General features: G+C 40.8%; 1 protein-coding gene across 5 annotated transcripts in view; it reads right to left on the bottom strand.

Annotated features, from left to right (window-relative positions):
• Nucleotides 1-4,009: 4,009 nt before the first annotated feature.
• Nucleotides 4,010-11,526, bottom strand: part of FAM120A (family with sequence similarity 120A) — a 94,586-nt gene continuing 87,069 nt past the window's right edge. For all 5 annotated transcript variants that reach the window (XM_038771849.1, XM_038771853.1, XM_038771852.1 and 2 more), the window contains one exon: nucleotides 4,010-5,887. In XM_038771849.1, coding sequence (XP_038627777.1) covers nucleotides 5,576-5,887 — 312 coding nt within the window. In that variant the 3' untranslated portion in view covers nucleotides 4,010-5,575. The remainder of the gene's footprint in view (nucleotides 5,888-11,526) is intronic.

Here is an 11,526-nt window from a genome sequence, read left to right as displayed (position 1 = left end):
CATCTGAAGTAGCACCCCAATTCTCCACTATTAGGTACTTCCTCCTCCTCATGTCCCCCTTTTCTTTCCTAGACAACCCCCACCTCTACACACTTCCATTCTCATGCCAAAGAAATACTCACCAGAGCTGAGCTGTGTTTCTACTGAAGCAGAGAAGAGCAGCAGATAGCTTGCTGCTACTAAGGAAGGCAATCTCTTATCACCTGCTCCTACCACTGAATACTAAGCTCTCATTGTCTGCCTTTAATGGCTGTATCCCTGAGGATTCACAAACCCCTATTTAAAGCCTCTGATTTACAGAATTCTCTTCCTAATTATTCTCAGCTAATCATAAGGGTCAATTCTTTTAAAACAAAGAGAATACACAAAAAGCAGTTTATGGTAGATTTTAAGACAGCAACCAGTCATCTCAGATGGGGCTGCTCCCATTTATGGATTTCACTTATTTCTTAGCCTTGTAATAGACTAATTATTCACTCTAATTAGAAGTGAAAAAACACGGATAACTCCAAACCTCCCTTTGGCCAGAAGTTTCAACTCCCCCACCATAATGAAGGCTAGTAAAGTGCCCTGCCCACAGAGGATACTCAGTAAATGTTGATAAGGACTGATAAAATTTAAAAGAGCTCATAAACTGCTAAATTAGCTTTTAAGTCTCATAGGACAGCCAAAGGTCAAGTCAAAGAATAGAAAGATGGCTAGTCCACAAACTAGAAATTCTTCCCAGGACAATTCAGAGTTAGCCCAGTAACACCAGATAGTCAAAACTTCTCTGTGCCTCAACTACCTTATCTGTAAAATGGGGATTAAGACTGCGAGCTCCATGTGGAACAGGGACTGTGTCCAACTCGATTTGCTTGGATCCACTCCAGCATTTAGTACAGTACCTGGCACATAGTAAGCACTTAACAAGAAGCCGCATGGCCTAATGAGTAGAGCACGGGCCTGGGAGTTAGAAGGACCTAGGTTCTAATCCTGGCTCCACCACTTGTCTGCTGTGTGGCCTTGGGGAAATCAGTTCACTTCTATGTGCCTCAGTTGCCTCATCTGTAAAATGGGGATTAAGACTCTGAACCCCATTTGTCCAACCTAGTTAGTTTTTACTTTCCCCAGTGCTTAGTACTGTGACTGGAACCTAGTAAGTGTTCTACTAATACCATAAAAAAATTGGTAGACAATGAGCCTTAGTACTAGGAGTAACCATGTGTGCTACTTCCACCAAAGGTTGAACAACGTAAAATAAAAGTAAAAACTGGATCTGTCCATTTGAGGAATGCCGTAAATCCTGCTGCAAGCTTAGTTTGAATCCTTCACTGCTTGGTAAATTTCCGGAAGTTGTTCATTTTGGAATGCCTTGAGAATTTTCATAACCAGAGTTTTAAAATGCAAAGCCCATTGTCCAACCAGAATCTTTAAATGAATTTATCCAGGCAATACAGGATTGGGAATTCAATTTTAAGAAAGCAGATTTATAACTGGTGGAACATTACCTTGAAGCAGCAGGGTTACAGCGGATGACGACATCGTCTTCCGTAGTGAACGACAGGAGAGCCTCTGTCCAGGCACAGAGACTTCGGGGCTGAGAACCCATGCCAAGGAATTGGTGACAGCGCTAGTGGTTTGGGCAGCATTGCTTGCACTCTTTCTTCCCTGCCAGCCCCATCCCCGCCGGGGCAAGGAGTATATTCAATGAATAGGCGGGCAGGGGTACAGCATTTGTGCAGGGGAACATCTACAAGGCACTGTGCCAATCAGTCCCCGGTGCACTGTACAATGAAGAGCACCTGGGTGTGTCATGCAGGCAGTGTACAATAAATACCTGTTGATGAAGATCAGCCAACCAGCCGTTTAAAGATGTCAAAATGCCCGTTAACTTGACTGGTGGCCTTACACGTGAATAAGTGTAGGAAATGGACCCGATCTGGGAAGGGATTGTCTCTCTTTATTGCTGAATTGTACTTTCCAAGCATTTAGTACAGTGCTCTGCACACAGTAAGCGCTCAATAAATACAATTGAATGAATGAATGAAAAGGAATGCAAATAGTGCCAAAGAGCATTTCTTACCAAATTGGTTGCTTTGGGTCAATTTCTTTAAAATATTTATCAAAAACAGAATCTGAATAAAAGAAAAGAAACAAAACACACTGAACACATAAATAAGATACTCCCTCCTGGAAAAATTCCTGTAATAGTATAGAAAACACATACATTTATTTATAAAATGTGTCATGGTAGAGTTCATCATGTCTTCATTCACACACAGTTAAAACTAGTCACTCTTCATAAAGTAAGTCTTGTAACAGTTCCTCACCTGGGTTCTAATCCTGGCTCCTCCATTTGCCTGCTGTGTGATCTCGGGCAAGTCATTTAACTTCTTTGGGCCTCAGTTTCCTCTTCTGTAAAGTGGGGATTAAATATCTGCTCTCCCTCCTCATTAGACTGTGAGACCCACGTGGGACACAGATTGGGTCCAATCTGCTTATATTGTATCTGCCCCAGTGCTTGGCACTTAACAAATACTTATGATGATGATCACGATGATGACAAAAACCAGTCTCTTGCTCACCAACTTCACATCTGAATGATTTACTCTGTGCCTGAAAACCCCCTGAATGTCCAGAGGGGGTAGGTCTCCTCATCACTCCTTGATCGTGACTTTCAAGTGCTCCCCGGCACTCCTTTCGTCCTCGTGTCCGTGGTTTCGATGCTCTTTCTGGAGATGATTGGATCATCTTGTTCTCCTTGCAGTCCTTTTGTCCTTCTCCACTGTTGCCAGAAACGGTCCCGATCCCATCACTCTGCCTTTTGTGCTTCATTCACCACCGGGCCGCTGCCCGTTACTGCCCCGCCCCCATCCACCGGCTCCTTTCAGCATTCCCTCACACACATACAGTTTGAGCACCCTGGATTTCCAACACATTGGCCACATACCCTACAACCTCAAAGGTCAGCCACCTGAACGGAAATACGTGTTCACCAGGACACTGTTTTTGCTTTACATGAATGACATAAAACACCCTGCAACCAGTATTTTGGCTTTAAAAAAGTGTGCACTGTGTTGGAATGCATCCTCTCGTTGCCAATAACAAACTATCCTAGCGTGGCTCAGTGGAAAGAGCACAGGCTTGGGAGTCAGAGATCATGGGTTCAAATCCTGGCTCTGCCACTTAGCTGTGTGACTTTGGGCAAGTCACTTAACTTCTCTGTGCTTCAGTTACCTTATCTGTAAAACAGTGATTAAGATTGTGAGCCCCACGTGGGACAACCTGATCACCTAGTATCCTTCCCAGTGCTTAGAACAGTGCTTTGCACATAATAAGCACTTAACAAATACCAAATTACTGTTTTTCTGTAACTGATTGACCTGTTTTGGCCTACCCTCAGTCGGCTTCAATATTGGGAAAAGGTAAAGGAAAACAACAGTCACAAAAATGGAGAGGATATGGTCTGGAAGATATTTGGATTAGAGGCGGTATTTTCCAATTGCCACATTTCCATCTCGGTAGCCCTACCGCCAAGACTGTGTCAGATTATTGTACGTGTTTTCTTGAAACCTTCTGAAATTTAAACCACTCTTTGAAATTCTGTTTCAAGACTCTCAATCCAAGAACTCCAATACTGTTCACTGACCGGAAAGCCACAGAAGTGTATAATACATCAAAACTCAACCAGATGGTTACGTCTTCCTGTCTGTCGAAAATTTTTAGAAACTCTACCTGCTAAACAACAAGTCCAATTTTCCGGCTCAGGCTCCCAAGGGTGCTACAACAACACAGAGGGGAAAACAAATCTTCTCCCACTCCTTCCCTTATTCTGGGCTGTTAAGAAAGTTTAAGTGGTTTCCAGTGGAATATTACTTCACGGGTTGCTGTTGCCTGTGCTGCTGCCAGTGCTGTACCTGCTCAATACGCTTCTCTCAAATGTGTTTGGGAGACTTGAGGGGAGGGGGAACTGAGGGTCATCTACATGGCAGAATTGTGTAAACAGTTGATTAAAATGCACACCGTATTTTATACTAAAAGAATAAAGATTTTTATTAAGCATTGTAAGTTGCATTCAATAGCCTTCAAAATACACCACACCACAATCCATCTACAATCCATCAAACCCAACAGTAGTTCATTCTTGCACAATCCAAGAGTGGGGCAGAACTCCCTTCAACTTACATTAAGATACCTACTTAGCTCTTGCGGGCAGGGAATGGGGAATTACACCTCATTTCTGATCACTAATGTGTGATGAAGAGCATCAGGAAAATTAGATGAAAACGAATATAAAGAAACGATTTTGATTTTGAAGTACATTAAAGTTTGGAAACACTAACAAAAACATCAAAATGATACAGGTATATTTGCTCCTACTAAATTCTTGATGGGAAAGTTCTCAAGAACAAGCAATTTGTTTCTTGCTACAGAAGAGGGTAGTTTTTGAAGATTGAAGCTTTTTTTGTTTTTCACAGAATTTCATATTTGCTAATATGAAGGCATAAAATAGCAACAGAGAACAGTAACGCATACAGCAATGAGTACACCAGGGTAACGTTGATATTCAAAACGGCTAGATAATTTTTTTTAACTTTTAGATTAAATGCAACAGAGGTCCATAACCACAAAATTTTAAGATTAGAGCAAGATCAATCAATGACTAAACATAGTTAACATCTTTTATAGGACTATTACTGATTATTAGCTTTTTCGGTTTTGCAAATGGGCACAGTACTTGTAAGAATGGAAGAAAGGACAATAACATGCATAATATTAACTACACACTTTTAAAATTATGAACCATGCAGAAGTTTAGCTCAAATAGTAGTACTAATGGTCTACGTCTGATTCAAAACCACATAGCTCATTGGTCACAGATGCATGGTATTAATCACAAAGTTTCAGAACGCATTGTGTTTGTTTTGAAAATCATTAGCATCTATGATTTCAAGTTTATCTCCATTTAACTTGCTTGTAAAGTATGTAAGATGTACTGTATAGTTAAAATCAGCAAAACGGCAATGTTACTCTATTACTTTTATTGTCAATAGTTTGCACATTTTAACACAAAAAAACCACATTAACAGTGATGTAATTTAAGAAAGAAAAACTGTGGTTGTGCCATTTTTTTCAAAATCATGAAATTAAAGCCTTAAAGAAAGCTTTGTTGTGACACATAATGCAAAATCAAATATAACGGCATACATATGGTGCCAAATACTAAAAATTATATTTTAAGCTATATATACTTAACAACTGCCAAAATTTGTATATTTCAAGAAACAAAACTACAAGCTTTTGTCATAACCAGTTTAAAGTTAAACTTAATGTATACTTTTATTTTAAGTGCGGGAGTCAAATGCTCTTCATTTTTTTTCTTTTTTGTTTATTGTAGCATTTTGACTACAACTGGTTAAAACTAAAAATGTGTTGCTTAAATCTGTGACATCAAAGAGGGATCCGAATTTCCAAAGTCCTCATTTTTCTCTTACGGAAAGGAAAAAATGTACATAACTGTAGGCTCTCTTTCTTTCCAGATATTCCTAATCCTGACCCTTCCAACATCCTTCACCCTCTATAAAAAATAAGTTTACTCTTCTTTTTTTAAGACAGCTGCCTCCAGAGTCTCATCTTTATGGCAAATACTGTCTGCATTTAGTGCATTTAAGTGAGGATTTGTATTGCACATTTTAGAGTCATTATTCAAGGCACTTTCAGACTGGTTGGAAGCCCTGACGTCTCCTGTATTCCCATTCACCTGGGAAGCTGGTTTCTCCTCATTCACCACTCCATTTTCAGCCAGGGATCCATCTGAAGACACAACTGAGGATTTAGACTCCTCTGATTTTGACTTAAGTTCTTTGGCCACTTCTTCTGCTGAAGCAGCATAAGGAGGTTTACCCTATATTAGAAAAGACAAATGAAAAGAAAAATATTACTTCTCGCATTAGTGAAAACTGTCAAATTGGCATCTTTTTTTTTTAAATGGTATTTGTTAAATGTTTACTATGTGTCGAGCACTGTACTAAGTGCTGAGGTAGATACAAGCTATTCAGGTTGGGTGCAGTCTCTTGTGCCATTTGGGCTCACCGGTAGGAAGGCAGTAGGATGTAATCCCCATTTTGTAGATGAGGAAACTAATAACATTTCTTCTTTCTCAATGGAAGTAATAGACTGCAACCAATTGCCTCTGACTACCCAGGAGCAAGAATTTAAATCTTACCACAGTATGAATTCAAGAGTACTTGATGTCTTCTTCAGTTCAACTTGGAGAAATAAAACAATTTATTTTGTATATACGTCATCTCACATGCTTACCTAATTAAAATGCCTTAAAGGTCACGTAATGTAGAAGCATTGAGGCATTTCATTAAGCAAGGCAATTTTTGTCCGTCACGGTCAAAAAGAGCAAAGCTAACATTCAAATTAAATGTTTTTACCTCTCAAATAACTAATCTTGAAGAGGTAGTACCCACTTCTGCTCATCCAGTTGGTGTTAAATTCAAATAGAATCTATCTCTTTTTGGTATACAAAATTTGAAGTGAAAAGGACGAGGAGTAACTTCAGGCACTGGAGTGGGCCCAGTAATTATCAGAATTACTTCTAAGTTTGTAGTAATGATCTAAGCTAAAAAATGATTCTGGGAAAAAACAGTTGGGGTGGCATCTTGTACAACAAGCCTGTTTGAGGAAAAGGTTTAACGTGAAACCATATTTCTCTCCTGACCCTTCTCCTCTTTCTGACTTTCCCAGCACTGACAACCACCCCACAACCTTGGCATCATTTTTGATTCCTCTCTTTCTCCTCCCACAGTCAGTCTCTAAATCCAGCCAGTGCAGTAACCTAGACATATCAAACTCATGGCTCACTGGCAGGTTGTACTGAGCCACAGAGGCAGCAAGGAAACAGGAGAGGGAGCAGGGAGGGAGGCAACCCATCTCCCGCTTTGACTGAACCATACAACGGACTGGAGGTGTTGTGCTGCTGGAAGCTATTCTCTCCAGTTTTCAGGGTTCCACTCTTTCTTTCTTCTGGGCATGCAGCATTTTGCATGTGGTTTTCACTGTACCAGAAAGCCCAGGGGGAATCCCCGGGCAGCAGCAATTAAAGTTCTGCTCCCCCCCCCCCCCCCCGCCCCCCCTTTCTCCCTGGCTACTGACTTCAGGGGAAGTTCATCTGGGTGGGTGGGCTTGGGCATGTGCAGGGCTGCATTTACTTATTCATTTATCTTTTATTTCTTATTTATTTATTTACTACTTATTTATTCATATCAATGTTTGTCTCCCTATCTAGACTGTGAGCTCCTTGTGGACAGGGAAGCTGTCTACTAACTCTGTTGTACTGTGCTCTCCCAAACACTTAGTACAGTGCTCTGCACACGTAAGCGCTCAAAAAATACCACTGATTGACTGATCTGTTGGTCTGTCACCCTTAACTTTGCATGGCTTTCCATGACTGCCTGGCTCTATCTCTGAATGTCTTTCTCTCCCATTCCTGCTTTTTTCTTTCCTTTAATCTTAGATCATTCATTGCCCCGTCCCCTTGAAACCTTTGCCCAATGCACGGGGACGCACAGAATATTCTGATCCACAGACCGAACCTTTACCTTAACTAAACTTTTGGGAGACTGGGAGGGAGAGTACGGATGGCCACACTCAACACCATTCTTGGAAAAACAACTCAAGTATATGTGCAACTAACAATGGGAAACCTTTTACCCTATCCTAACTGAGACCACCCAAGGCATCTTAGTCATTTGGTAGTTTGACACAGCAGCAATATAGGCTTCTGAGAGATCCTACTTACAGACGCATGGCTCATCCTGACTGGGGAAAGGGGCTCGGACAGCTGTTCCTAAAAATTGCCTTTCCCACCCACACCCAAGCAGGCTCACCAGAAGACCGTAACTGATTCTTATGGGAGACGCTAATGTTTGAATTGGCAGAGATGCCCAAATACTGAATGAAACATGGCTATGAACCACATGGGATGAGTAAACAACTGCAATCATCTTCTCTTACTGAGCAATTGTGCCACATATCAACAATATCTCCCGCCTACCAAATACAAGATATTCTAGATGCACCTATACCCTAAACAATGACATTTCACTGACAATCAAAGTCTGAAAGAGGACCTGAAGAAGAATGTCTGTCATACATGAAGCAGAGTGCTGGAATGTCATATGCTACACTCCAAGTCCAAACTGTAAATAGAACCACTGCTTTGAAAAGTAGCTTCCAAATCACCAAGATGATACTGTTTTCACTTTTGCCTTCTTAAATTCTTGCCTGCCATGCTCCAAGATGGTCTGCTTGTTAGTTTTCTAGCTTCCATCTAGGATATTACATTACCTGACATAAACAAGAAGGAGAAAGGAAGTACCTGAAGGATGCAGTAGAGTGCCATTGTGGAAAATGTGGCAACACAGTTGAAAGCTGGTAGAAAGGCCAGCTTATTTGGCTCAAAAGGATTGTAAGACAATAAAGCCAAAATGAAAATGATCTGGGTGCTGCACACAGCAAACATTTCAGCATAACAAGACATTTTTTGTGTGTACACAGTGTGGTGGGGACTGTTAATTCTACTCCAGCCTTTTAAGTTGTGGTATTTATTAAGCACTTACTATGTGCCAGGCACTGTACTAAGCACTGGGGTGGATCCAAGCAAATCAGGTTGGACACACTCCCTATCCCACATGGGGCTCACAGTCTCAATCCTTACTTTACAGATGAGGTAACTCAGGCACAGAGAAGTGAAGTGACTTACCCAAGGTCACACAGCAGACAAGTGGCAGAGCAGGGATTAGAACTCATGACCTTCTGACTCCCAAGCCCATGCTCTATCCACTAGACCATGCTGCTTCTTACACACTTACACCTTGGATAAAGATATATACACATTCATTCACAGAGGGGTATCTCGCTGGCCATCCTGAAAAGGCCACCTAAGCACACTACCTGGCATGTAGATAGTACCTTTCCCCAAGAAATCCTCGCCACTCTAAAAACTTGACAGTAAACCATGCAAAAGTTCAATAAGGGAGGCACACAGCACTAAAAATAAAAATTTAAAAGCAGCTGACTCAATCCTCCCTCCTCATTCCTTCCCTACTCCACTGTTCTGTAAGCTCATTGCTGGCAGGGAATGTGTCTGTTTATTGTTACTTTGTACTATTCTAAGCGCTTAATACCATGCTCTGCATACAGTAAGCGCTCAATACATATGATCGAATGATTACTTGAACAACAAATCACCTAAAACCAGATACTTCTGACCTAATCACCACAGTTGCCAAAACGTGAATTCTCAACAATCAACAGGCTCAATATTCAACTGTCCTTATTTGGGTCACGTAAGGCCTAAAAACTAAAATTTGTGGTTAAGGAATAGATTGTTGATTGGACCGTTGATGATTGAATATTAGGCAACTGGCTAACAATGACTGTCCTTTCATTTTAGGTGATTTATAAAATGGCATTCCTCATCCTCTTAAAAAAATACAATCTATGAAAATTCTAAGAAGGTCAAACTGTCATGGCTGAGGCTTTCAGGGGCCTATATTGGGAGTTCTTTCCTCAATTCCAGTGATGGAACTGACCGAATAAACCTCTCCAAGTTTCTATACTGTTGCTGGAGCACATTTTCAGTTCTTGGAGGTTGTTTCATTTGACATCTACTCTAGCGGTTCCCGATACCACAACAATCTCTAACTCTAATGGAGTATTGAGGGACGCTTTAAGGAGCTCAGTTCTTCAGGTACTTGAGGCATCTCCCATCAAGAATGGTGAATGGGTCCCAATTCTTAGACTTCAGGGCCAAGAACCAGGGTGAAGGAATTAATTATAGTACCAGTGGTTTGAACGGTGCCACTTGCACTCTTTCACCCTAGCCAGTAGTTGTTTCCACTGCGGCACGGCGTGCAATGAGCAAATAGGTGAGCAGGGGTATAGCAGTTTGTGAAGTGCATGCAAAGGGTTTTGACAGGCTGGACCCATTTGTGATCAAAGCAACTGCAGAACAGCAGAAACCTGTGCCATGGCACCATGACCCAGCAGGTAGTTCTTCAACAGCTTCTACAGTTTTCATTGCCCACGTTCTTTTTCGAGATTCCTACCGGGCCTGTCATCATCATCATCAATCGAATTTATTGAGCGCTTACTGTGTGCAGAGCACTGTACTAAGCGCTTGGGAAGTACAAATTGGCAACATATAGAGACAGTCCCTTCCCAACAGTGGGCTCACAGTCTAAAAGGGGGAGACAAAACCAAACATACTAACAAAATAAAATAAATAGAATAGATGCCTGTCCACCTAGGCATAACCCCAGCAGGCATTCCCTTGCTGGTAGAGATAGGATTAAGACAACCCAGGCTTCCTGATTGTTCGAATCATGCTCTTTCCTCTGGACCAACAGCAGGGCATCTATATTCACTCGCTTTGGGTGGAACATTAATTATTAAGCTCACTAGAAGTAGTCTCTTATATTCTGAGAAAGCTAATGCTCCTTCTGAAATGTTTAATTTACTACCAGGGAGTAACTTTAAGCCCTGGGAGAACTGGGCTCAATGTGCAACAAATATTTTAATATCTCTCAGAAGGTACAGAAGAAAACATTTCTTTTAGGCAAAGGATTTAACATACAAATGAGGCAGTGGTCTTCAAACTGTTCTGTGGAATGCTGGGGATGTGCAGGAGGCATCTTGAAAATAAGTAATTATGGCAGATTAGTTTTGTGGCTACCCTAATTACTTTTGCTCTACTTTCAAGTAAAATGATTCAGCTATTCTTAAAAGAAGTCTCTGGAGACAAATATAAATGTGTATCACACCACACTCCATGCAGTGATTTTATTTTTAGCAATATATTGGGTAGGCTAGTGTTTCAGAGTCAGGTACTGTAGGACTTAAAATGATCAAAAATCACTGTTCAATTCAAGAGGATCTTAGTTATGGAAGTAAACATTACTGACAAAGTACATACTGTGGAGCCATCCTGGAAAAGGGGAGGAAAGGAGTGGGAAAAAAGAACAAATGTTTTATATTAATAGCCCATTGATTAACCTGCATAGACTGTTACAGTTGGATCAAAAAAGGGAAAAATTTTACTACTGAATTTCTACTTTGTGATAATGAAAACTTGATTTGTGATTGATCAAAGCTAGCAAGATGAACAGAGGAGAGTTTTGTCAACACTGACAATAAAGAGATCCACACTGATTTAAACCAAAATATTTCAATTTGGATTACTAAATGCTTATTTTGTCCAAATTTCTCTCTTTCATGATTAGAGATACAATACAAATAATTTCCCCATCAAACAGAGAGTCTTTTGCTCCATTTCTTTCAGGGAAGACTGAGAACTCTTTCTCATGTGTGGTGAAGAGATCAGATTGGCCTCCTTCTTTCTACTTCTTTCCTCCACTGACCTCTGTCACTTTCTTCAGTTCATTAGGCTTCAGGAAGAAAACACTTTCACTTGAACCAGTCTGGCATAACTACAAACGGACTAAAGTCTATATGGGATTTCAGAATTAGCTT

Source organism: Tachyglossus aculeatus, chromosome X1 (genome assembly GCF_015852505.1).
Source record: "Tachyglossus aculeatus isolate mTacAcu1 chromosome X1, mTacAcu1.pri, whole genome shotgun sequence".
NCBI lineage: Eukaryota > Metazoa > Chordata > Mammalia > Monotremata > Tachyglossidae > Tachyglossus > Tachyglossus aculeatus.
The sequence above is the reverse complement of the archived record's forward strand: the minus strand, read 5'-3'. Positions and strand labels throughout refer to the sequence as shown.